General features: G+C 47.0%; 2 protein-coding genes across 6 annotated transcripts; one reads left to right on the top strand and one right to left on the bottom strand.

Annotated features, from left to right (window-relative positions):
* Nucleotides 1-3564: 3564 nt before the first annotated feature.
* ACAD8 (acyl-CoA dehydrogenase family member 8) lies at nucleotides 3565-16838 on the bottom strand. Of its 2 annotated transcripts, none has more exons than XM_060268383.1 (11): nucleotides 16680-16838; nucleotides 14998-15098; nucleotides 13848-14017; nucleotides 13641-13750; nucleotides 11571-11647; nucleotides 10119-10256; nucleotides 8232-8367; nucleotides 8016-8113; nucleotides 6927-7079; nucleotides 5646-5748; nucleotides 3565-4610 (listed from the first exon to the last, which is right to left on the bottom strand). In XM_060268383.1, the coding sequence occupies exons 1-11, from the start codon at nucleotides 16777-16779 to the stop codon at nucleotides 4558-4560; spliced, it is 1239 nt and encodes a 412-aa protein (XP_060124366.1). In that variant the 5' UTR covers nucleotides 16780-16838; the 3' UTR covers nucleotides 3565-4557. The 2 variants fall into 2 exon arrangements, with proteins under 2 accessions (XP_060124366.1, XP_060124367.1); XM_060268384.1 differs by lacking the exon at nucleotides 16680-16838 and adding an exon at nucleotides 16029-16654.
* A 209-nt stretch (nucleotides 16839-17047) lies between these two features.
* On the top strand, nucleotides 17048-26216 carry THYN1 (thymocyte nuclear protein 1). Of its 4 annotated transcripts, none has more exons than XM_035139211.2 (8): nucleotides 17048-17257; nucleotides 18109-18163; nucleotides 19410-19633; nucleotides 21169-21237; nucleotides 22204-22296; nucleotides 22863-22958; nucleotides 24081-24231; nucleotides 24816-26216. In XM_035139211.2, exons 2-8 carry the CDS (start codon nucleotides 18121-18123, stop codon nucleotides 24944-24946), a joined length of 807 nt encoding a protein of 268 aa, XP_034995102.1. In that variant the 5' UTR covers nucleotides 17048-17257; nucleotides 18109-18120; the 3' UTR covers nucleotides 24947-26216. The 4 variants fall into 4 exon arrangements, with proteins under 4 accessions (XP_034995102.1, XP_034995100.2, XP_034995101.1 ...); XM_035139209.2 differs by having other exon boundaries at nucleotides 17049-17246; XM_035139210.2 differs by having other exon boundaries at nucleotides 17049-17246; nucleotides 18091-18163.
* The last annotated feature ends 509 nt before the right edge of the window (nucleotides 26217-26725 follow it).

Genomic DNA, 26725 nt, shown 5'->3' with positions numbered 1-26725 from the left:
GAGCCCGACTGGAGAGGGCGACTTTTCATCCCGGTGATTGCAGGAGTTCGCTCTGTACAGACTCAGCAGCACTCTCTTTATCAACACCGTCAACGCAGTCTGCTAAACAGGTTTACTAAGGCAGAGCTCTGAGAGACATACACACCTGGTTGACTCAACAGAATTGACTGATAAACTTTTCTCGGATAAGGGTAACAAGTCAGGAAATTGCAAGCGAGGGGCTGGGATGTAGCCCTCCAGAAACAAAGCTTCATGCACACAGAAAGCTAGCATAGAAACCCTCACCGTTATGTGCTAGATTTCTCCATGTACAGAGTATTTTATGCGAGTGTGTGTGGATTCAGGCATATGCACAGGGAAAACACTCAGATATACAATCCCTTAGCTCCAGTCTGAAACCATATCTTATCAGAAAAGCTGCTGCTACTTGATTTCCTGTGTTGCTGCTGGGTAATCTTGGACTCTGAACTTAATAGTACATCCCATCCTTGCCTTTTCAAGATGTTTCCTAGTTCACTTCAAAGTACGGTAAACCAGCTCTGCTGCATTTGGGGCCCTGAACCTTTGACCCCAATCCTCCCTTGCTGGCAATGCTGTTGATTTCTTCTATTTAAACAAAGTAATCCCTGCTCTGTAGGAAATGTACAGTAGGATGGCAGGCCCTTTGGTTATGCTGCCAGAATTAAGAACATAGGTAAGGTAAAGGTAAAGGACCCCTGGACGGTTAAGTCCAGTCAGAGGGGACGATGGGGCGTGGCGCTTATCTTGCTTTTCAGGCCGAAGGAACTGGCATTTGTCAGAATACAGTATAAGGAGAGCCCTAGCTGAATCAGGCCAATGGCCCATCTAATCCAGCATCCTCTTCTCACAGTGGTCAAACATGTGCCAGTGGAAAAACAGCAAGCAAGGCCCTCCTGTGGTTTCCAGCAACTGCCATGCAGAAACATTCCTGCTTCTGACTATGGAGAAAGAGCCTAGCCAATCATGACTAGCAGCCATTAATAGCTCTCTCCTCCATCACTTTGCCCGGTCTCTCTCACACACACACACCCTGGCTCTTTAGAGCCTATCAACTTCCTTCCCTCCCACCTCATGGCTTTCAAAATTAACCTTTATATCATTGCATTTTGTATATTTTCCAATTCTAATTACACTCATTACAAAATAACTCAAACTTTAAATAAATATAGAAAGGTAGAAAATTTCTCATTGCAAGTCTTCAGACACCCCTGCTAGTGATGTTAATTGCTTACAATAATCTTTCAGATATCATATGAATTTACTCGTCCTTTTGGAATGCTTGATCTTGCTGGTTTCGGATTTTTCCTGTCAGCTTCGCCAGTTCTGCAAAGTCCATCATCTTCACCTGCCATTCTTCTTTCACTGGTATTTCTTGTTGTTTCCATTTTGGGGCTAAGAGAATTCTTGCCGCAGTTGTTGCGTACATAAACAGTCTTTTATCTTCCCTTGGTATCTCTTCACCCACTATACCCAATAAAAAGGCTTCTAGTTTTTTAACAAAAATATTTTGAGACATTTTCTTTAACTCATTATATATCATTTCCCAGAAAGCCTTTACCTCTTTGCAAGTCCGCCACATGTGGTAAAAAGATAGCTTCCTTTTCTTTGCATTTCCAGCACTCATTACTTCTTGCCTTATACACAATTTGCCCAGTCTTTTAAAGCCATCCACTTTCATGGCCATCCCTGCCTCCTGGGGAAGTGAATTCCACAGTTTAAAACTATGTGTTGCGTGAAGAAGCACTTCATTTTATGTGCCCAGAATCTTCCAACATTCAGCTTCATGGGATGTCTCCCGAGTTCCAGGAAGAAAAAACCTTTTCTCTATCTGCTTCCTTCATGCCGTGCATAATTTTATGAACTTCTGACATGTCACCTCTTGCCCAAATTTTCTCTATACTAAAAAGTCTCAGACGCTGCAACCTGGCCTCTTAAGGGAGTCACTTAAGGTTGTAAAGCTCTCCTTCTTGTACAGAGCTCTTCTCTGGACTCTTTGAGTGTCTAGAGAAGCTGTTTGGGGATATACCCTGCAATCGCAACAGGGTAGGAAGACGGGCGTGGCCAGCTCCGCAGTTGGGAATGGACTGTTGTGGAATGCAATGGTGCTGTCCTAAGAAGGCCATTCCAGAAATGATGACAGCGCAGGGAGAAATTTTAGGTCCTGAAAATATTCAAGGCATAGGCTTATGACACAAACCAGAGACCCATTTCCAGGGAAAGGTGTTGCCCATAAGTTGGGGGATTTCTTTATTTTTATTTTTTGCAGTGGTCCAACTGTCAGTTGGAAGACACTGGAATGATTTGGACAGGTACAGAATGTTTGTACCTGAAAATCTAGGTGGTCACCTTAACCGGGAGATTAACTAACCAGATGCAGACCCTACGGAATCAAAAGGCAAAGGTCACATTTTATACCATTTGGCAGTGTTTTATTGCACATATAGCTGATAAGGAACATGACTGGCAGCCGCCATCCTTAGGTCGTTTTGGAACACTCCTGCGTGAGACACACGACCAATAAATAGCAGCATACAATGGTTTTGGTTGGGTTCTCTGTTTGTATCCCGCTTTCCCAGCAACAAACACATTCCTGCATTGCAGGAGGTTGGACTAGATGAGTCTTGGGGGTACCTTCCAACTCTTATGAAGGAGATGAAAGAGAAGCGTAATTCCTTGTTCCTTTATAATGATGCAAAGGAATACCAGCAGTTTGACGTAAGCAGGAGAAAGCCAATATGCCATGCTGCTTACTATTTGTTGATCTGTTTGTATATTATCTTCTAAAAAAAGTAATATATATATTTACAATTTTTAAAAGCTTTTTTAAGAAAAAAGAGAGAGGGAGGGGTAGGAGGAACAGGTTTGAGCCCCTTCTTTTGCTCAGATTTTGGCTGGCATTCACAATCACACTGGCCCTGCACACTCTTACGTCAGAAAGCCCACAGCTACACTTCCAATAATTCTTTGGGGGCGGGGAGCCATGACTGTTTAAAGTGGTATCATAGCTCTTTAAAATGTACCAGAATGTGACCAGAATGTCGGCCTAGGACATGGGAGATCGGGGCTCAAATCCCCGCTCGGCCATGAAGCTCACTGGGTGACTTTGGGCCAGTCACTCTCTCCTACCTCGCAGGGTTGCTGTGGGGATTAAATGAAAAGGGGGGGGGACCACGTATACCACCCTGAGCTCCTTGGAGAAAAAGGGGGAATATGAATGCAAAAAAAAATGAATAAATATTTAAATTATGGTAGTTGTTTCTCAACCTATATGTAAGCGAATGCAGATCTGACCTCTTTTTTTATGATTATTAGCAGCCCATTTCTGGAGGGCACTCGCCTGCACAGGTCCTTCCGATGGCATTGAGAAACCTAATGCAAGGTGGCCTCTCATCCCTGCTTCCTTCCCAACACCACTCCACCTGAGGACCACCTCAATCTGCCAGCCTTGCAATGCTGAGGCACATGAAAAAGCAGCAAAAGGCACATTGGCAGGATTGTGTTCTTAACCAAAAGATAAGGGGGGAAATGACAATGCAAACCAAGTTAGAAACAGCAATTTATTGATTCCAGCATGGAGTAGTAAAAGAAAATGACCCGGATCAGCACTCTAGACACTCTTTGTGCTATCGGCCCGCTGGAAATTCCCAGATTGAGACCCTGTTGTGCGTCAAAAGGCTTTCTTGCTGCAGCCCAAATGATCTGATGGTGAAGAGGATTAGCACCATCTGAACGATGGTGGGAGACAGAGCGAGCTTTGGTGGAAATTGAGGGGATTGCCGTGGGGTTTAATAGATATGGGGAACCTATAGGACTACCAACTCCAACTTCCATCAGCTCTAGCAAGCATGGCCAGGAATAATGAGCGCTATGGAAGGCTGCAGTTTCCCGCTCCTTTGGGTTTACTACGGGGGGGGGGGGGCGCGCTAAGTTGTGGCCTTCCAGATATTGCAGAACTACAACTTCCATCATCCCTGGACCCTGACCAATGGCTATGCTGACTGGTGCTGATGTCAGCAACATCTGGATTTAGCCACCCCTGATTTAGCAAGAGAGGAGAGAGCTCCTCCTCACCTGCCAACTTAACCTAAAAAAAGAGGACCTGCGTCTTGAAGGAAAAGGCAAGGCTTAAATGGCCTTTGTGGTTTTCCCCTGGGGAAAAAGTGTAATCTCCAGGAAATAAGGATGTAACAAATATATCCCTTTCCCCCAACCTGTGCGAAACCCAGAACTGATTTCCTCTTCCTTCTGCCCATCCGCATTGCAAGGCTCTTGGTATCAAAGCCCATCAAGACTATAGCTCCTGCCTTCAGGAATTGGGAGCTAACTGCCTTTAGGGGGCAAAGGCTCTGCAATTCACCATCCTTGTGTGGCCTTTCTTGTCAGGCACCGACTGCCACATGGTGGGTTTTGAGCCGTGCCCATTGGGGGAGAGATCGGTGGGTGGGTGGAGTGCTGGTGGTGAAAAAGAAAACTCTCCTCCAAACTCTCCTTGTTTCAAATCCAGCAAAGCAAGAGTCTGAAGACCAGCTCCTGACACTATGCCTGTAGCAAATTCCTGGCCACTATCATCCTCATCACTTCGTTAGTACCTTATGGCCAGTGAAGCCAGATGAAAGAGAGACAGACAGACAGATGGACAAAAAGAGAGAGAGAGAGAGAGAGAGAGAGAGAGAGAGAGAGAGGTATTTGTTAGCAAATCACAGAACTGTGTGTATTTGGTGCATGCACTGTAAGTGTTGGGGATCTAGACGCAGATGGGGAATTCTAAGAACACCAGTTTTCTTCCTTTCATAGATAATGCAAGCAAGTTTATAGTCCTCATGGATGCAAAGGTTGAAAGTATGCAGGCACTACCTGCTTATGACCGCAATATCCTACCCAGGGAAAGGGATGTAGCTCAGGAGTAGAGCATGCCCTTTGCATGCGGAAGGTCCCAGGTTTAATCTCCAATGGCATTTCCTGGGGATCTCCCTGCCTGAAATCTTGCAGAGATGCTGCCAGTCAGTGTAGATAGTACTGAGCTAGATGGACCAATGGCCTGACTCCGTATAAGGCAGCTTCCTATCTTCCCTATGTTGATTTTAAAAAGCAGAAGGTTTCCTAGCCATTTGTTAACTTGGGACCAAGTTCCCACAGGTCACACCATCAGAAGTGACCGACCTGTGCAAGTGGGAGACATTGGTGAAGCCATTCTGCGATTAGCTCATCGTAGCTTAGCAGTTAATGAACATTAATGTGGGTCTCAACATAAACGGAAAACTGGAGAGCAGGGGCTGCAGTGAACCATCAACATAGGAATCTTGGGACATAGATTACACCGAGTTCAGACCACTGATCCGTGTTGTCTGCACCTGTGTTCTTCACCCTGGTGCTGGACTACAACTCCCATCATCCCCAACCAGTCTCGCCACTGGTCAAGGATGATGGGAATTGTAGTCCCATCTGGGTAACCCAAGGTTGACATACACTACACTGGCTGACAGCAGCTCTCCAGGGCTTCAAGGGGGAACAATCTCGGGCCTACCTGGAGATGCCAGGGACTGAAGCAGATTCCTTCTGCATGCAGTCACTGGAATGAGGCAGGCAGCAGCCAAAGCTGCAGGGCAGCACCCTACACAACTCACCTTCCAAAATCTGGTGCACACGGATGTCTCGTACAAACTGCTGCACTGCGTAGTCCTTCAGGTACCCGTAGCCCCCGTGCATCTGCAGGGCTTGGTTGCAGATCTGCACGAGAAGAACTAGTGTATATGCATGATTTGGCCACACCTGGCACTGGTAGGCTGCCCTCAGGCTGAAATAGGTTTCCCACCTTTGTCCCCAGAAGGAGATGACCTAGCCCAGGGCAGTGTGGTGTAGTGTAGTGGTTAGAGTGCTGGACACTAGGATGTGGGAGACCAAGGTTCAAATCCCCACTCAGCCATGTAGCTCACTGGGTGACCCTGAGCTAGTCACTCGCTTTCAGCCCAACCTACCTCACAGGGTTGTTGTGAGGATAAATCGGGGAGGATTATGCACACTACCTTTAGCTCCTTGGGGAAAAGCTGGGATATAAATATAATAATAATAATAATAATAATAATAATAATAATAATAATAATATGGCAGCAGCAGCAAAGTAGAACAGGGATAATAAATTATTGAATTTAAGCACCAGTCTTTTTTAAAACGAAAGCAGAGAGAAAGCAGATACAAAAGCCTTTAAACAAATATTCACCGAAGCCTGGATTAAAATACAACACTGTCACCTAGTGGTTGAAACAAAATAAAAAAAATTCTTTCCAGTAGCACCTTAGAGACCAACTAAGTTTGTCATTGGTATGAGCTTTCGTGTGCATGCACACTTCTTCAGATACACCATGCACACGAAAGCTCATACCAGTGACAAACTTGGTTGGTCTCTAAGGTGCTACTGAAAGGAATTTTTTTATTTTGTTTTGACTACGCCAGACCAACGCGGCTACCTACCTGTAACTAGACCTAGTGGTTGAGTGAGTTAACCACTAAACCACAAACAACCTCTTGACTTGAATAGTCGGATCTATAGATTTGGCTTCTTTTTCTCCTCCTGCTCTGCTTTCTTGGATAACAGGAGCAGCAGCCTGCAAATTGCCATTCCTTGTACTTGTCTCCCAGCTGTTGCTGCTGCTGCTGCTGCTTCCTTGCAACAGTAGCTGCGGTGATCAGCAGCAGCACCAGTGAGCTCTCCAATGGAGGTCTTTTCCCAATTCCTTGGGGTCGTTAACTTTGAGTTACCACTCCTCGATCATTTCCCGAGGTGGCGTCTTTTAAATACCAAGGAAGAAGCCTTTAACGTTTGAAGAATCAAACAGCGCCACCTTTGCAACTGCAGTAAACATGCATGTTTTTTGTTTTAAAGGGGGCTGGAGGGGGGATTTGCCTACCGCAAAGCATTCATCCGTGGCAAAGAGCTTGGCCATGGAGCAGAGGGCCACAGCATCCTCACGCCCCTCCTGCAGTGCCTGTGCCGCATTTCGCACCATGAGCCGGGCAGCCACCAAGCGGGTTGCCATCTCAGCCAGCCGGAACTGGAGGTACTGCCAAAAGAGAAGCAGCAAAACGGGTGAAGGCGTACCCAGAGGACCAACCCAGCAAGCAGCCTAGCTTCTCCTACTGCTGTGAGACTGCCCTCTTCCCGCATTTCTCCCCAACAAGGGAGCGAGGGGCCTTGCCCAAAGGGATGGACCAAATGCTTCAATACAAAAGGACCCAAGTTCAGTACTCCATGTGTGCAGGTAGGGCTGGGAACAGACGTTTGTGTGGAAGCCACCGCAGAGGGGCTGCCGGTCAGCGTGCAGATGGTGTCATGCTCAGTGAGGTTCACGGTTGGCAGTGCCTTGTGATTACGTCCCTCCTCGCTGGATCACTCGTTGGCCACATTCACATCATAAAGCACTGCGATACCACTTTAAATAATTGGTGCTTCTTGCAAAGAATTATGGGAGCTGGAGTTTGTCAAAGGTGATGAGAGTTGGGAGGGGATCCCCTATTCCCCTCCCAGACCTACAATTTCCAGAGTTCCCAGGGAGGAGGGATTGATGTGTTCAACAACTCCGGGCATTGTAGCCCTGTGAGGGAAATAAGGACCTCCCAGCAGCTCTTGGCACTCTTAACAAACTACAGCTCCCATAATTCTTTGGGGGAAGCCATGATCTGAGGCGCAATGGGTCATGGTTAACCGGAAAGTTGCCAGTTCAAGCCCACACAGGGACAGTGGTGGGCAGTATTAGAGCATTGGACTAGAGGACCCTTGGGGTTCCCTTCCGCCTCTATGATTCTAGGGATATCATTGTGCTTTGAACGGATGGTGTGACTGTGGCCTTAGCTTCTGTCCTGAGTGCCACAGGAGGCGTGGAATCACTCCCAACCCGACCTGGAGCTGCTGGGGGTTGAACCCGGGACCTTCTGTGTGCAAGGCAGGGGCTCTAACCACTGAGCTGCAGGAGCGACAGGCTGTCATGAGATGAAGTCACCTGATTGCTAGCCAGCAGCTCCCCGAACTGCTTGCGGACGTTGAGGTGATCCCGAGCCAAAAGGACTGAGGCATGGGCGGCACCTAGAGAACAAGAGGCTGCAAGAGGAAAGGGAAAGGAGACTCCATTATGCACGGGAGCCCTGGTGTCCCGTCCCCCCCCCCCCCCCGCCCCTTGTGGGCGGCCCAAACCTCCCACTTTCCCTTCCGCTCTTACCAATGTTAATCCTCCCTCCATTCAAGCCTTTCATGGCAATGTTGAAGCCCGTTCCTTCCTCTCCCAGCCGGTTAGCGACGGGAACGGCACAGTCCTCAAATATCACGGCGCGTGTCGGCTGGGAGTTCCAGCCCATCTGCAGAGGAGGGGAAAACAGGAGAGCCCTTTTTGCTCCCGTGCTCCGATGCCACTGCTGTGTCTTAAGCCCAGTCCTGTGGGACACTCTGCCACTAGAGATTCAGCGGGGTGCCTTCACTGCCAACCTTTAGACACCAGCTGAAAACATTTCTGTTCTGCTGGGCCCAGGAACCAACCTGAACCCTGCAATCCTCCTCTGAAGCCCTTTTTCGTGTGCCACCTCCACGAGAGGTCCCAAGGTTGGCAACACAAGAAGGGGCCTTTTCTGTAGTGGCTCCACATTTGTGGAATGCTCTCCCCAGGGAGGTTCGGCTGGCACCTTTGTTGTACACCTTTAGGCATCAGGCAAAAACATTCCTCTTCAACCAGGACTGTCATCCAGTGCACTTTTAAATGTGATGTGGGAGGGTGAATTATTGTGTTCTTTCTGTTCTTTCTTTTATCATGTATTTTGTGTTTTTTAGTACAGTCATACCTTGGTTTGCAACCACAATCTGTTCCGGGGAGCTGGTCACTCCCCGAATCGGTCGCTCCCCGATGCACGCTTCTGCACGTGCACAAAGCACCGATAGAGCGCTTTTGCGCGCGCACGCGCTGTGCAGATCACTTCTGCGCATCCGAGCGCCGCGGAACCCGGATGTAAACACTTCCGGGTCTGCGGTGGTCGGAAACCGAAGCGGTCGCAAACAAAGGCGGTTGCAAACCTAGGTATGACTGTGCTGTATTTTTATGTTGTGAACTGCCCTGAGATCTATGAGAATGGGGCAGTATACACATTTTCATTGCTGTTTTTCTGGGGGGACGCAGAGGTACGCACACCCCTAAATATTTTGTGAATCTCTGTACCTTTGTCCATTTACTGTTTTCATTTTTCCCAATTCCAACTATAAAATGGTGATTTTCTTGAGTCAAAATGAGAGTACCCCTAAACATTTTTTTTAGAAAAAAACACTGCACGTTAATAATAAATAATAATAATAATAATTAAAAAGAACACCATCCTTCCGCAAAGGTTTGTTGGTTTTTTTTAAAAAAACTTTTAATGGTTTTTTGTTTTTATTGCTGAAAACCGTTTTAATAACTTTTCTTTTTTATGATGTACTAGCTGGCCAGGCCACGTGTTGCTGTGGTTCATCCCTGTGATTCCCCCCACCCTTTCCCGATCCATGACCTATCCAGTCGTCCCCCCTGCCCGCAACCCACACCCAGGCGAGTCCCCACCTCCATTCGGCCTAGTCTGTAAAGGTGAGCCTCCATTTGGCCTAGTAGCTGCAGTACCAGTGTAGCCTCCGATAGAGGGCCAAGGTTTTCTAGCTGTAGTACTAGTGTAGTCGCCGTTAGAGGGCGCTGTGTTGTAACCTCTTCTGCCTTCTATTTCTCAGCTTCCCCGGATGTCCACTGGAGGGAGCACTTTTTTTGTACAGAAATCCAGGTTTCTACCTGTGCTAGGTGTGTCATCTGGTCAATGTAAGTGGGTGGTTACACCCCCACATGTGACTCTGATGTTGTGGGCAAAGTTGAGGGCGATCGGACAAGCGGTTGTGGAGAAAGGTGTGGAATAACAAACACTCACCTTCTACATTTATATATAGAGAGATAAATACGATATAGAAATATTTTTATAAATAAAATATACTGGCTGGCTGGTTATGCAAGTCCCAACAGTGGCAAAAGTGGCATATTTTTAACCTGAATGCCGCATACACCCAAAAAACCCAGAGTGCCTCCTTGCCCACCCAACCTGCTTACCTTTTTCTCCTTTTTGCCAAAACTCAAGCCGGGAGTCCCTTTCTCCAGAACCAGGCACGAGATTCCTTTGGGGCCTGGCCCTCCTGTCCGGCACATCACCACGTACAGGTCTGTGTCGCCGCCACCGCTAATGAAGGCCTAGGGAGACGAGAAAAAGGATGGCTCAAGAGAAAGGGGAGGGGAGGGGGAGGGAGGGAGGGAGAGAGTCTACCACAGCCCAGGCAACCTCAAGAAGCAGAGAAGTTGCCCCTGGGGGCCTGTGCATCCAAGGCCATGCAAGGTCCAGGAAAGAGAGAAGGGCTGGAGTGAGAACAAAGGAGAGGGGAGAAGATTAAGATGAAATGAGGGAGGATAAACAGGGAGTGCAGAGTGGCAACATGGAGCTAAGAAGAACCCCACTGGATCAGGCACCCAGTACCCTGCCTCCACCAGACACCAGCCCTCTTCCACTGTTTGTGGCAGGCATGACCAAAGTCCGTTCCAGGGGTTAATCTGGACCGCTGGTCGGTTTAATCCGGCCCCATTTGCAGTTTATTTCCTGGGGTAAAATCCTGAAAAAACCTCAACAATTTAAATCCTAAAAGAAGCTCAACACCTCCAACCCTAAAAAAAAGCTCAACGACTTCAATCCTAAAAAAAAGGTCAGCCCCCACAGCCCTTCACTTCATCAAATCTGGCCCTCTTTGGGAAAAAGCTTGGACACCACTGGTTTGTAGGGAAAGGATGTAGTGAGACGGTATCCACCTGTTTTGCATGCAGAAGGTCCCTGGTTCGATCCCACACGCAATCTCCAGGAGTCCCTATTTTCCAGGGACAGTCCCGGATTTAGAGAAGGTGTCCCGATTTCTGATGTGATCCCAGCATGTCCCGCTTTTCCCTACGACATCCCTATTTTCATTGGAGAAGTGTTGGAGGGAATGGGGCGAGATGCTCCCAGGGAGCAGGCCCCTCTCTCTTCCTTGACACTGACCCTCCTGCCCTTTTCCTCCAGGCCCAATCCACACAAACCAACCTGAAGGAGAGTGAAAAGCAAAGGCAGCAGCATGTCTGACTCTGATACTGGCAGGTATCTGACCACTAGCCCACAGCACATACCTGGAGACAAGACTGCTCCTGAAATGCAGGGATAACCATCACCTGACCTAACACACTGCAAGTTTATCCACTTCCCTTTTCAAAGCCATCTTAAGCCAGGTAGCTGTAAGAAACACAAGTGGAATTCCCAAAGCAATCTTCAGAACCAAATAATTTATGTGCAGAAGGCATTGCGAGGGCAGGGACTGCAGATGGGAGAAAATATTGCATTCTGGACATCTGCAGCAGTGACTGTTTGAGCACCGAAATAGCCTAAGGAGGGGGAGGTAGTTAGTTCTGCACGAGGAGGAGAATATTTCGGAGGGTTTGTTGAGGCGAAGATGAAGAGTGGGTGTCAAAGAGGAGGATGCCTGGTACCTTGGAGCCGTTCAGAATGTAAGTGTCCCCTTTCTTCCGGGCTGAAGTTAGCAGGGAAGCCGCATCACTTCCACTTCCTGTTTGGGAAAGAAGAGGCGGACAATTGCAACTGAGATACAGTTAGAAGAGCAATAAAGGGTTAGATTCAGGCAAGAGAGGCCCGGGTTCCAATTTTTTGGGGTGCTCACAGGGTGGCCTTCATCACCTCAGATCCACAAGGGTATTGTAGAGCCAGAAAAGGTTCAGAATAGGACACCCAAAGTGAGCAAGGGAATGGAGTAACACCCCCCCCCCCCCGGAAGAAAGGCTGCAGTGTTCGGGACCTTTTAGAGAAAAAGCAAGAAAGAGGTGGGATGATAGAGGTTTATAAAATTAACCATGGCATGGAGAGAGTAGACGGAGAAAAGTTTCTCTCCATCTCTCATAACACTAGAACTCATTGGCATCCAGGGAAGCTGAATATTGGAAGATTTTTACTGATATAATAAAAAATAAAAAGTACTTTTTCGTACTATGCATAGTTCAACTATGGAACTCACTCCCGCAGGAGGCAGTAACTAGCTTGCTTTGAAAGACTTGGGCACATTCATGGAGGGGTCCTCATCTTCCATCTGCAATCCTGAGACTGTAGAACGCTGTCTGAAGTGGCTTCGGTCCTCTGCCATTTGGACTCTTAATTTCATCTACTTTGGATATCCTCAAAAGTTTTTCAACTGCTTTCTTCTTCCTCTTCTTCTTCTTCTTCTTCTTCTTCTTCTTCTTCTTCTTCTTCTTCTTCTTCTTCTCCTCCTCCTCCTCCTCCTTTATGAGGGAGCGGGGACACTTACCTGTTTCTTCATTGCAGCTGTTGCTTTCCCATGGAAATCAATAAAATAATTTGATGAAAACCCTACCCAATGGACTAGAATGTGGTCGAAACCCCCCTTCAAATCTATATCAATGAAAAGAAAAGAACTCTCATTGAAACTAACTTACAGATGATACCTGACTCCAAGGAAACTAGCATTAATACGTTCAGGAACCTCATCGAAATGTTGGAGAGGATGCTCCTCCATAGGCACATATCTCCACATGTGGTGGGAGTGCCCTAAAATCCAATCATTCTCGATGACATCCATGCAAGAAATCTGTAAGATAACTAAGCAAGTGCTAGAAATTACCCCAGAATTGGTTTTACTAAATATATTTCAAGATAACAACGCTCACTCAGAACACAAAGAACTTATAATCCACCTATTGTCAGCAACAAGAAACATCATAGCCAGACACTGGAGGGACCTGTCAGGACTAAGTATGGACCAATGGTACCAGGTTGTATGGGAAACGGCCCTACTAGAAAAACTAACCAGTAAGCTGAAACTGACACGGGGACAAACAGAAGAAGACACCTTCACCCCAGTATGGTTCCCCTTCATCAGCCCAACAAGACAACGACAAAAACTTACCGTCAGCATACAAATCAATCAATGGCTAACCCAGACATCCCCAAACTTTGGCCCTCCAGATGTTTTGGACTACAATTCCCATCTTCCCTGACCACTGGTCCTGTTAGCTAGGGATCATGGGAGTTGTAGGTCAAAACATCTGGAGGGCCACAGTTTGGGGATGCCTGGGCTAACCTAACCTAATACAAATCAATATGGCTAACCTAATCTAAACATCCTCCCTCCCCACTCACACAAGAAACTAAAGATCATCGCAGCCAACCACAAATGAGCAATCACATCCTAAGACGAATCCCGACCTCTCTCACCAACAGAGAAGCACAAACAAACAACAGAGAACCTGCGCAAATGACGCTGACGCCGAACCCCTACACATATCAAGAAAAACAGAAACATTGACAATCCACCACACCCAATTCCCCATCCCACCCACCTCTTTCCCCCCTTCCTCATAATGTCTCAATAAGCAAAATTGATGTGTATAAATCTTACATGGAAGAGGGGGGGGGGAATGAGACATTGCATTACCTTTGTAACCCAAGAAAATCCTTAATAAAAATAATTATTAAAAAAATAATAATAGTTTGATGAAAAACTTTTAACTAAATGAACAAATCTCCCTCACCTGGCTCAGTCAGACAGTAGGAGGAAAGCTTTTCCATGCTGCAAAGCGATGGGCAGAACTTGTGCCTCTGTTCCTCTGTCCCAAAGGTGTCGATCATCCAATTGCACATGCTGTAGCAGTGACAACCACAAGAAAAGGGGTCACGATGCAGACACCCTGCCTTAAGGTGGCCTTCCTGGCCGAGCACTTCTGCTGCCCATTACTCACTTGTGGATGCTGATATAAGCTGTCGTACTGACACAGCCTGTCGACAGAGCCTCAAAGATGATGGAGGTATCAAGCCGGGACAATCCAGAGCCCCCCACGTCTGGCTGCACATAGATCCCACCAAACCCCAGCTGAGCTGCTTTCCGTACTGTCTCCACAGGGAATATTTCCTGCGAAGGGAGAGAGAGGAAACGGTTCTTCATTTGGGTTTTCGACAAATCTTGAGGTTTTGTTCCCCCCCCTCTGCCTTTTCTCAAGGACAACTATTTCTTTGAAGCAGCAGGTGAACCCACCCACCACATCATTGGCTTACTAGAATAACTGCTGCTTAAGAGGAGCTATGAGAGCCATCTTCAAATATCTAAAGGGCTGCCGCATGGAGGATGGAATTCTGAACCAATGGTTTCAAGTTACAGGAAAGGAGAGATTCCAGCTAAACATTAGGAAGAACTTTCTGAGGCTAACAGCTGTTCGACAGTGGACTGGACTCCCTTCAGAAGGTAGTGGACTCTCCTTCATTGGAGGTTGTTGAACTAAGGTTGGATGGCCACCTGTCCTGGGTGCTTTAGTTGAGATTCCTGCATTGCAGGAGGTTGGACTAGATGGCCCTTGGGGTCCTTTCCGACTCTATGCAAACACTTTCAAACTGTTATAAACGTCTTAAAAACCACACAGATCCAACATAAATTGAAGAACAGACCATGTGTCCAGACAGACCCACCAAAACAGATGTTTTCAGCAGGTTTCTAAAAGAATATAATGATGGTGCTTGCCTAATGTCAATTGGCAGGGAGTTCCAAAGTTCCAGGTGCTGCCACACAAAAGGAATTACTTTTTACAAATGTGGAGGAAACACTGCATGGCTTTGAAGTGGTAAAACCTGATGCATACATACTAAAACCTCCACTGAGGTGCCTTTCGAAGCATAGGATAACTTACCCGTGAATAAACAGGCGCTACCACTCAGAAGCCAGGAAAGGTCACCTTTAACATTTTATGTTTCCTAGTGAGTAGCAGAAGCGAGCAGAAGCGAGCAAATGAACCAATCAGCAGTAGCAAACAGCGGCAGGCTTTTCCCACCTGCTCTCTTGGTAGGGCACTTAAGCATTGCCGTCAGATCTGGTATCTACGCACCTAGTGGATTTCTCACCTTTTCATCCCACTCAGCCATGTGGGGGGCCATCTCTTTGGCAGCAAAGTCAAAGGCCACTTTTTGGAACTCCTTCTGCTCCTCGGTCAAACCCACTGTGGCTGGGAGGCAGAAGAAAGGGGAGAAGCTTTCAAGGCACAGATAAGGAAAAAAGGAGGAAGAGGTCCTCCAATACATAGGTCACTTTAGGCTTAATGAAAGTAATAGTTATTGCTGCATGCCACCCAATCTCTGAGTAGTACGAGGTTCCAGGCACCGACCCAGGGTTTGGGGACAGTGGAGACTGTGGTGTCTTTATGATATACGGTTTATTTACACATATACACAAGCTGAGCCTACGATGGAGGGGATCACACCACTAACACCCCAAGGAGGTCTTGCTCTTCCCTTGTCCATAGCTTTGGATTTAAACAGAAATCAGGCATGGCTCTGACTCTCAGCAGCCCAGCCTGCTTCTAGATTCTCGCTTTCACACACTCTATTTTAGCTCTTGTCCTTCTCACCAGACAGTTAAGGGACGAGGGCACCCATTTTCCCTCTGGCCCAGAGCTGCTTCCGTGGTTACCTTAATGACATACTTAGGCCACTATCTCACCAAGAAACTGGCCTGACTACGCCAGCAACTAAATCCTTGCCGGGTTCAGGAATTAGAAGGGGACTTGGGGATACGCCCCCAACTCACAATATTATTTGTCTGGAGCATTCCTGCTTTGCTTCTGAAGCAGCTTGCACATAATCAGCTAAAACAAGACAAGTTTTCTGCATGCAGGCTTGGAATTCAAAAGCCACGGCACAGAAGGAAAAAGGGGCGGGGGGATGGCAAATGTTAAAAATTAAGTAATGGGTTTTTTAAAATGAATAACTGGAATGGCCTCATAGAGCTGATGGAATGGATTCTGCTTCTCATCTCTCCCACTGAGGCATCCTGCTGAGAGAGCAGCAAACAGGCAACGGTTGAGGGAAAGGAGAACTACTACTACTAATAATAATATTAATAATATACGGTACCTAAGAAGCACGTTCAAAGTTACCTGAGATTTTAGGAATGTTTAAGACGTTGCAAAATCAGGCCAGGTTCAGCTCCACCCTTGTTGCCAACTGGGGCATGTATCTGGCTGCTCTGATGGTGCTCAGCACATGAGGAACAAAGGGGAAAGCCGCAGCTCACTGCCAGAGCATCTTCTTGCATGCAGAAGGTCCCAGATTCAACCCCCAGTGGCATCTCCAGGTGGCCATGCTGACTGGGATCAACTGCGAGTTGTGGCCCAACTGTATTTGGAAAGCCAGAACCAACCTCCCTCTCCAGCAAGAATCCTTCTTAATAGCGTCATTGCAGACAGAAGTCCAACAGAGGAAGCGTGACCCAAACCAACACACACACCCGTGCTGAGAACGGCAAGCAACCTCTCCTCCGACAAACAGCGCATCTCCGTGCAAAAAAGGAAGAATCAACTGCTGAAGCAGAATAGTTGGCAGGAGTTCAACCGGTAGTGGCTTCCTCTCGGTACATTACCGAACGGGGGCCAACGCAACCTGCTGGATATCTGCCTGCCACACCTCCGCTAAAGGCAAGGGAGTCCGGCTATTTGCCCCCCCCAGCTAACAAACGAACTCCGCTCTTCCCCAGAGGACTGTCCTAACCCGAAGCAGCAGACTGTTAGGCCATCTCCCCTTAATCTTACGGTCTATGCAGGAAGCGATGTTTCGGCGCCCCCATGCGTGCCTCCGTCCAGGAAGCCTCCTCAGTTGGGCCCCCAGCCTGCAGCAGACTCTCCAAGCCATGGCCAGCACCACCTAAGTCGCCCGGGCAGGTGAACGAGGTCCTGCTGGCCGCTCTGCATTACGGGAATTGTTGTTCTCAGCTCCACACACGGCCGTTACTTTTCTTTCTTGCTTTTACCCAAGGAGACTACAATTCCCAGAAGCCATTGCAAAGGGCTTGCCCGGGCTTCTGGGGTTGTGGTGCCTTATTTCCCCCAGGGTTCTCCAGCTCTTAGTTCTCTGATTGGCTGCAAAGCAAGGGGCCGGTCTTAAAGGCATAGCTGCGGTTTGCAAAATTAGTACAGTACTGTATGTATCTAACCTCCGAACTAAACAGGCATTTAGCAGCGGAAGCGTTTCTGATTTTTTTTTTGTTGTTGCAATCAGGCGCGCCAATTTATAAAGCTGGAGAGACAGGAAGGACGCTATTAAGAGGAAGGAAAGTTGAAGAGTCGCATATCTGTGCCCCCACAGCACCAATTTTACAGGTACTGTACAGGTGGGTGCTATTCCCTCCCTATGGTCTTTAACTTTTGATGGGTTTTTATTTAATACATGTATAACTCTCTCTTACTTTTTGGGAGCAAAAAGCAGCGCTCATTGTTCTCCCTGCCCCCCTGATTTAATACTCAACAACACCCCTGCGATGTAGGTTAGGCTATGTATCTTCAACCTTTTCAGACCCAGGAGGACCCACTTGTAGCCCAAGGATGCACGTGGGGAACCGTTTCTTAATCATTTACCATGTATTTTCATAATGGTAATGCTCCTGTTGCAACCTATCTTGGATCAAGCTGTGTCCCACCACTTAAAGACCAGTGGGCTGAGATAGAAAGAGTGGCATTTTGATAGCAGAACAGGGATATGGGCCTTAATTCCCCACCCCATCCCAGTCCTGGAGTGATGGAGGCACTGCCAATCAAATCGAAAAATACATAGGAAGCTGCCTTATACTCAATCAGACCACTAATTCATGTATCTCAGTATTGTCTACACTGACTGGCAGCAGCTCTCCAGAATTTCAGGCATGGAACCTTCCCAGCCCTACCTGGAAATGCCAGGGACTGGACTTGAAACCTCCTGCATGCATAGCAGAGAGGCTCTGTCACTAAACTCCAGTCCTTCCCCAAATCTTACCTCTCTTGTTGCGCTTCATATAATGAATCATACAATTGTAGAGTTGAAAGGGCCATGAGGGTCATCTAGTCCAACCCCCTGTAATGCAGGGATTCTTTGCCCAACGTGGGGCTCAACCCCATGGCCCTAAGATTAAGAGTCTCATGCTTTACCGACTGAGCTATTGATGTATTTCCTGCTTTGCTTTCTCTTAAGATTCTTCCTCCCTTCTAGGCAGCTGGAGAAATGCCTCAAAAAGGGAAGAAAAGAGGCCGGGCAGCCTTGACAGGTCAGTGTGGGAGTCAGGGCTCAACCAATATTATCCAGAGTTGTTTACTTAAATAATAATAATAACTAGTCATAAAGAAAGAGCCAACTTGGGCTGCATCTTCAGTGTGCTGCTCTTTTTTTTAGTTATATACACACCAAGGGATGTTGAAATGTGAGCTACTCAGCACCTGTAGCTAAAGATTAATATCAGGAATATGGAACCTGTGGCCCACCAGAGGTTGCAGGACTACGACTCCCATCATTCCTGACCATCAGCTGTGTTGGCTGATGGGAGTTGTAGTCCAGCAACACGGAGAGGGCCACAAGTGTCCCCTCCCCCACTGAATGATGGATTTGATAGTTGGCCTATTTCTCTGACTCCTCCCCTGCCCAATGTGCCTGGTTTCATTCATCCCTGTTCTCTCTCTTCCCAGAACACCCTCTCGCCTGTCTGATCCAGCAGCCTTGCAAATAAGCCTGCAAAGTTACTAGCCTGCCAAGCAAGTTTACTAGGTGCTAGCAACTTGCAGAGGAGAAGCAATGGCTAAATCTCTCCCTCTCTAGCACCCTGTTTCATTAGCATTGCGAGTCAGGAGGAGGAAAAGATCTCTCTTCCAGACATACCTGGGGAAAAACAGAGATTGAGCCTGAGACCATATCCATGCAGCCCCTCCCTTATAAGAAGCTGCCTTATACCAAGTCTAACCATTGGTCCATCAAGCTCAGTATTGCCTACACTGACTGGCAGTGGCTCTCTGGGGTTTCAGGCCAGGGGTCTCTCTCAGCCCTACTTGGAGATGCTGGGGACTGAACCTGGAACCTTCTGCACACAAGGCAGATGGTCTACCACAGAGCTATAGGCCCTTCCTCTTCACTTGCCTCCCAGGCCTGTGGCGGAAACCCCTGCCCTGAGTATTTGAATGTTCCTATGTATTTCATGACCTCACAGCAGCACAGCCAATGACAAATGAGTCTAGCAAGTAGCAAGCAAGCAGCTGCTGGTAAATGTGAATGTGCTGTGTCTGAGCACAAACAGGATCAGCAGAATCCTCCAGCAGGCAAAGCACAGTATCTAGAGATGGACATTGTGCATCCATTTGTTCCCCGTTACTTATGAATCATTTTCCAAAGTGACTTTTTAAAAATAGATTAGCTGAAGCCCACCAAGCTGACATTATTCTTTTCTCCCCTTCCCACTTTCCTCGTGTCCTTTTAAAATTCATCTTCCAAATACCCGTGGATATGAATTCTTTGGATCCTTCAAGCTCCAAAAGAACCTGCTTTTAAAGAGGCCAGGTCTGAGCTGCAGGGGGAGAGCAAGAGACCCAGATTGCAGAGAGTCGAGATGAAAAGCCTTGTAACCGGAAATGTTGCTGAAACCTCCGAGGTAGAAGTCCGTGCTGAGCAGGACAGAAACAAGAGAGCTCACACCCATTGGCTAATGAAATCTGAACCCGAGAGCAGGTTTGAGAAGGGTGTAGATGTGAAGGTAAGCAAGCCATCTTCTATGGGAGATGTGTGCATTTCGCTCTCTCTCTGTCTTTTATTGTTATCATTAATAGTTTTACGTAGTAATTATACACAACAAACGTAACAATCCCAAATAAAAAAATAAAAACAAAAGGTTCTCTCAAACCTTTCGGGCGCCCCTCCCTCCCTGGGTTCCATTTTTAAAATTTATTCCTGCATATTTTACTGTAATCTATCCTATTATATATCCAGAATATCTAAAGTTGTATTCCTGCCAATGATTTCAACTGCTTACCGTGGTCTCTAAGATATAATATAAAATTATTCCAGTCCTTAATAAAAATTTGGTCCTTAATAAAAAATTTGATCTATCCCGCCATTTCGGCATAGTTCATCAACTTGGTCTGCCATTCTTCTCTGGTTGGGACTTTATCTTCTTTACATCTCTGGGCTAAGAGCATTTGTGCTGCTGTTCTTGTGTACATAAACAGTCTTTTCTTCTCTTTTGGTAATTCCGCACCTACAATTCCTAACAAAGCTTCTGGTTGTTGTTTTTTAAAAAAAGTTATCTTAAACATTTTTAAAAATTCATTATATATTGTTTCCCAAAACTCTTTTACCACCCCACATGTCCACCACATATGGATAAAGGTGCCTTCTTTCTTTGCATTTCCAACACACATTTGAAGCAGTTCTATACAGTACATTCTTGCTAGTTTACTAGGTGTTAGATACCAGTGGTACATCATTTCCATATCATTTTATTTCAATGTATAAAAGGTAAAGGGCCCTAACAGTCAAATCCAGTCGCAAACGACTCTGGGGTTGCGGCGCTCATCTCGCTTTACAGGCCGAGGGAGCCGACGTTTGTCCGCAGACAGTTTTTCCGGGTCATGTGGCCAGTATGACTAAGCTGCTTCTAGCGAGACCAGAGCAGCGCACGGAAACGCCGTTTACCTTCCCGCCACAGTGGTACCTATTTATCTACTTGCAGTGGTATACTTTCGAACTGCTAGGTTGGCAGGAGCTGGGACCGAGCAACGGGAGCTCAACCCGTCGTGGGGATTCAAACTACTGACCTTCTGATCGGCAAGCTGTAAATTTTAAATCTTCTTTCCATAACTTTTCCCATGATAAAAGCTGTATTATTATAACCAAAATATCTTGCCTAGTGTATCATTACATATTCGCTCTCTGTCTGTCTGTCTGTCTGTCTGTCTGTCTGTCTGTCTGTCTGTCTGTCTGTCTCTTCCTCCCCGAGGGGCTGCTCCATCTGCATGCTCTGCTCACCAACCCCGTTGATCCTCCCTCACACCTGACCAACCTCCCCTTCCTTTATATCTCGCCCACCCCAAGCCCATCGTGCCTCACTTTGGGCAGACCAAACTTTTCAAAACTGCACATATCTTTTGGGGGGGGGCGGTTTCCTTAAAATTCCCAAGCAACGCCAGGTACGAACGAGGATGCCAGTAATAAATGAAATGCTGAACTTTTTTTTAAAAGACACAATTAGGCATTTTGGGTAACGTATGTTTATTTTATTTTATTATCCAGTTTGGCATTGAAGATTTAAAAGCTCAACCCAATCAGACAGCATGCTGGGACGGAGTCAGGAATTACCAGGTAAGTAAAGTCAACTGTAGCAACAGCATTGATCAATAAATTTATTCTCACACAAAAAAAGGGTTTCTGAGCAGCAAATAGTAGCTATCCTGGATGGATGTGATATAGTGTGGGTTCTAATCAACTTGCCTTCCAATCAAAGCTTACAATGGGAGAACACAGATATGGTTTGGCACTTTAAAGTTCTGCTGTCCATTTCCACCTTTTATTTTTGCCTGTGCTGTTGATATTTAAGACTAGTTGAGTTGCAAATTCAAACCATAGCTTCTAGCATTGATGAGAATAAGCCTGGGCTTGGATGTGTTTTTGAACTCTGATTGTGTTCTGTGTTTGCCTGGATGGCAGAGATGAGTGTGTCGAAACTTGTCAAGCAAAGAAAGGTAAAATCCACGTATTTTGCTCTGCTCACTCTTGCCTCTGGCCCCACCCACCACTGGCATGTGGCCCCTGGAAGGCTTTCCAAAAGAGAATGTGACCCTTGGGCTGAAAACGGTTCCTCTTCTCTGGGTTAGCATGACGTCTGGATTGACGAGTAATGGTTTATAATCAGCTAGCAATCCAGAACCAGAAACCATGGTTTGTTATCCATTGTTGGCTCTAGCTATGGTTTGGTGCAATGTTTGAACTGACAGATCACAGTCTACCTCTTGCTTTGCCAGTTCCCTAGAGACCAGGTGCTGAGGCGGTCCTGTGGAAAAGGAAAGCGATCAAGTAGTTCTAAAACTATGGTTTGCCTGTCTGTGAGTTTTGGTTCCATGCATCGAGTTTTAAACTAGGGTTAGCACAATCCATGGCTTAATATAACTGATCTGAATTTTGAGTCCCCTGCTTACCTCACATCCTCTCCTCCAAAATATGAGGAATGGAGGCTATAGTGGTAATTACCTGCAAGGAGACACGGATTATCTGTAGCCCTTCTGTCTGGTGGTGTGAATAAGCTGATCCTCTGCTCTTCTGTTTCGGCAGGCACGGAATTTCCTGAAGGATATGAAAACTGGCCAGGAAGCCTTCTTCTACCACAGCAACTGTAAAGAGCCAGGGATTGCTGGCATCATCAAGGTGAGAGGTACCAGGGGTGGTTCACAACTGTGTGAAATAACAATATTAAAACCCATTTAAAACAAATTAGTCTCAGGAATAGGGGTGGCTCCCAAAAATAGACATATATCTTAGGTGTCAAAGAGAAGTGCATCTTCAGTGTACAATGTGTGCAGTTCCTAACACCCTAGAGCAGGCATGTCAATCTTGCGGCCCTCCAGATGTTTTGGCCTACAACTCCCATGATCCCTAGCTAGCAGGACCAGTGGTTGGGGAAGATGGGAATTGTAGTCCAAAACATCTGGAGGGCCACAAGTTTGACATACCTGCCCTAGAGGGTCTGCAGGGAAGGAGGTGGTCTTCCAGCCATTTGGGGCCTAAGTCGTGTTGTTACAGAGGAGAGATGGCAGTTCTGATATGGAACATACAGCTGGCAAATTGCAGTCTTTTTTCAGTTGAGTGGGTCGCACATTTGGATGTGAGTGTCAAGTCACAAATGCTGACAACTTTCTCAAGGAAGTGTCTAGTCCACAGCTACTCTCAGTTCGCGAGTCGTGTTCTGGTTGTGCTTCTCTCCCAAATTCTAGATAGTGAAGGAGGCGTATCCTGATCACACCCAGTTTGAAAAGAAAGATCCTCACTACGATGCTTCCAGCACCAAAGAGAAACCAAAATGGTTCATGGTAAGATTGCTGTCGCTTGGCAACTGGCTTTTCCAGGATCGGCTCCAGTTAGGCACGGCTGGCTCCGATCTCGTCACTGCGTATACCAGGGCTAGGGAAATTCATTGGCAGAGCAACAGACTTGGCTCTCCCTTCTGCACACCAGCCATGCAGCAGTCAGAGGTTTCTACGGTATACAGAGCATACAGGGCCGTCTTAACCGTAGGTGCCAGGGATCTGGGAAACCTTTCCTAAAAAAGGTCAACAACTTTAGGGTTCCCCCCCCTAAAAAAGGTTGACAACTCTGGGCAACCTGGGGGAGGGCGCTGGGCGGATCTTTGCACCCCGGCGCTGCATATGCTTAAGACGGCCCTGAGAGCACAACTCTCTGTAGTCTTCATCCAGGCTAGCGAGAGGCATTGCTTGCAGTCCAAGACACATTCCAGCCTGGCAAAAGCATTTGAGGAGGCTGTGGAACAGGGTCAGGGAGGTTTAGCCTGGGGAGAGGCCTCAGGGGCCCCATATGGAGATACTGTGGGTCACATTTGACCCTGAGGGGCGCGACGGTTCCCCATCCCTCGTGTCAAAGATGGAAGTGGGACGAATCATGCTCCTTTCGTTCCTCTTTAAAAGAGCCACAAATGAGTTGTTTTTGTATATGTGGGCTCGTAAACAAGGCAAATGGTGCGTTACAAACTTGTGGGTTTATTTGCAAGGCTGAAAATAAATCTCCATTGCAGTAAGTCTCGCAGCTGAGTATATCTCGCAGATGATATATACTACCAGCCTCCTTTTCTAAAGCATTAATTAATGGGTGCTTTTCTTCCAAAAGAGGGAACTTTCGAGCAGTCTTCTACTCCTACTCATTCCACTTAATATTTCACATCACCCAGCAAGATGCAGAGACCAATCCTTCCATTTCTCTCTGAGCTTCCCTCGTTCACAATGTTAATGACTCTTCACTCACATACGTAACTGCTCTGCACAGCCGGCAAAGGGGAGGCAGAATCTTCTTGCAAGTGCCTTACGATGCCAGAGATCACAATCCTGCCAGCCGCAATTCTGCAGGTAGAAGAGCAAAGGTTGCAGACCCCAAGGCCCGACTCCCTTCCCTGACGGATGCCCCTTCCTTTGTGCTTGCAGGTGGACGTCCAGTTTATGCGAATGACCAAGCGGTTCATCCCTCTGGCCGAGCTGAAACTTCACCACCAGGCGCACAAAGTCTCTGGAGGGCCCCTGAAAGATGCGGCTCTCTTCACCAGGCAGAGGCTCTCGGTCCAGCCCCTGACAGATGGTAAGACTGTTTGCCGCTTTGCTAGATGGTCACCGGCACTTTTGCACCTTCAAAGCATCACTTGATACAAGGGATGGCAGCTCTTCCCTATCCTGCCAACCAAAACAATAATAACAACCCAAATCAGGCTGCCCAGCCATTCTGGCCTTGGAGGCTAAAGATGCAGGAATGTTTAACTCGTACCCCACCTTAGCTTTACCTGCGTTTTAACTTGTTGGGTGTCCCCATCTTGGGGAAAGAGCATAAGAGCAGATGTGCTGGATCAGGGCAGTGGCCCATCTAGTCCAGCAACCTGTTCTTACAGTGGCCAACCTGGGAAGCCCCAAAGCAGGACCCAAACACAGGAGCACGCTCCCCTCTTGCAGCTTCCGACAACCTGGTACTCAGAAGTGTCACAGTCAAACAGGTGGGGCCGTGTCCTTGGCATAAGACTTTCCTTATCCCAGGTGCCTCCAGATGCTGCTGAACTTCATCTCCCCTCCCACCCCCTGCAATCTGCAGCTGGTGGAGTCCAACATCTGGAAGGCACCAGGATAGCTACCCCTGCCTGATTGCACCTTTCTCCGTTTTCTTTTAAAGAGCAGTTTGCATTCATTTTGAGCCTGGAAGAAGAAAAGCACTGAGAGATGCACTGAATTGCTACCGCTTTGGCGGAGCTGCTGCAAAAAACAACAACAACAACAAGAACAACCAGCCCAACCCAGTTTGCTCCTGAACAACGATGTGCTGTTTTAACTGGTTGGAGAGGTGAACTGCGAAAAATACCAAAGTCCGTTTATAGCTGCATTTGTTACCTGCGGCCTTCTGTTTTGTTTACTTTAAATGACATTTTTAATATATGTGTGCCTATTTTTACCTAGGAGCCCAACTTCGGCGGGGGAGGGCGGGATATAGTTTATTTTTAAAAAATTAACTCCCTGCCATTTGGCCATCACAATATGCATACAAAAATTCCATAGTTGGTACATAGTCGAGCGCTGAAAGCTAGTGCAGTCACTGGGTTGAGGATCTGCACCTTAAAAGTAAAAAGGGGACGGGATTCACCGCCAGCCAGCCACCTGTCCAAATAAGGAGGACGTAACAGGTGTAGAACACATGAGATGTGGCTAGCAGAACCTCTGTTGCAGGGCATGGGGCTGGGTATGCACTGTGCCTTTAAGGCACATTCTTTCCCTCAAAGCATTCTGGGCACTGTAGTTTAAGGGTTGCTGGGAACTGTTGACTTTTGTGAGCTCTAAACTACAGCACCCAGAATTCTTTGAGGGGAAAGAATGGGCTTCAGCCGTGTTTTAAAGGTAATACTGCCTCTGCACCGTTAGCTAATCAGGTTGGTTCTTGTGTTCAGGAGGTGGAAGACAGAGAGGACTTTCTTTTGTGACTGCGCAACCTGGAGCTTAATGACGGGCCTTTGAGTAGCACCTCTGTAGATGACCTTTGGGCCAGCGAGCTTTTTGCAAGAAAACGACACTTCACTGTGCTATTTTCAAAGGGCAGAACAAACGGCCAGACATATAAAGCACAGGTCACATCCAGCTAACGTAAAGACTAGCATTGGATAGAACCCAGAGTTAAGTGTTACTGGATTCCAAAGCACTGAGCTGCAACCCCATAACATCTGGAATGCCTCTGAGTATATGCAGAGTACTTTTCTTTATCCTCCCCCTAATTACCTACATCCCACAGGGATGGGTGCAAGGCTGGAAATGGAGACTCTCAGGAAACCTTGGATTTACTCCCCCACCCCACTTTGGTGGTTTTTTTTAATCGTTTTAGATGAATAGAAATATCACACGACCCAAGAAAAATAGCTTGACGCTCAACCTTTGAAAGCCTAGAATGGCTTCTTTTTTAATTGGGAGAACAACCTCTCATCATTTAAAAATACAACCATTTAAAAGACAATGAATTAAGAAACATGTAAACAATGCAGAGGCTTAAATTTACAAGTTGCCCAGCTTAATTCAGTACCTGTGGATTCCCCACCCACCCACCCACCCACCCACCCCTGCCAGAGCGGGGCAGTCAGATCCTCATGGGTGGTCTTTGCTTGGGATTTTTTCCTTCTCTGGTATCTCACACTGGAGATGAACGTTAAACATGGCTTTTTCCAGGGATGGCTAGGTGCAAAATGGGTACGGACTCTACTCTAGAAGGCTTAGTAGAAACTGAACTGGGGTGTATGAAGTACCTTACAAATACAGTGGCGGTTCTATGCTGCACAGCCCCAAGCTGGCTGCATAAAATTATGCAAATCAGCAAACTACTTTGCATAATTTAACATTTTTTTCCAGTTTTTAATAATGTACTACTCCTAGTCATGGGGAGATAAGCTCTTGTGCCTTGGCTGAAAATACTGGATGTTGTCTAACTACAGTAGCACTAAATTCCAGGCTTTTACAATGGGGACTCCTTCCTCACACCCCCTATTTGCTTTGGGGCATTGGAGATGTGGGAAAGGGGGAGGGAAGCCCCCCCCCTGCACAAGCAGATTTCC

The sequence above is a fragment of the Zootoca vivipara genome, chromosome 15 (assembly GCF_963506605.1).
Source record: "Zootoca vivipara chromosome 15, rZooViv1.1, whole genome shotgun sequence".
Taxonomy (NCBI): Eukaryota; Metazoa; Chordata; class Lepidosauria; order Squamata; family Lacertidae; genus Zootoca; species Zootoca vivipara.
Note: the sequence above shows the minus strand (reverse complement) of the source record. Positions and strands in the feature narration are given on the sequence as shown.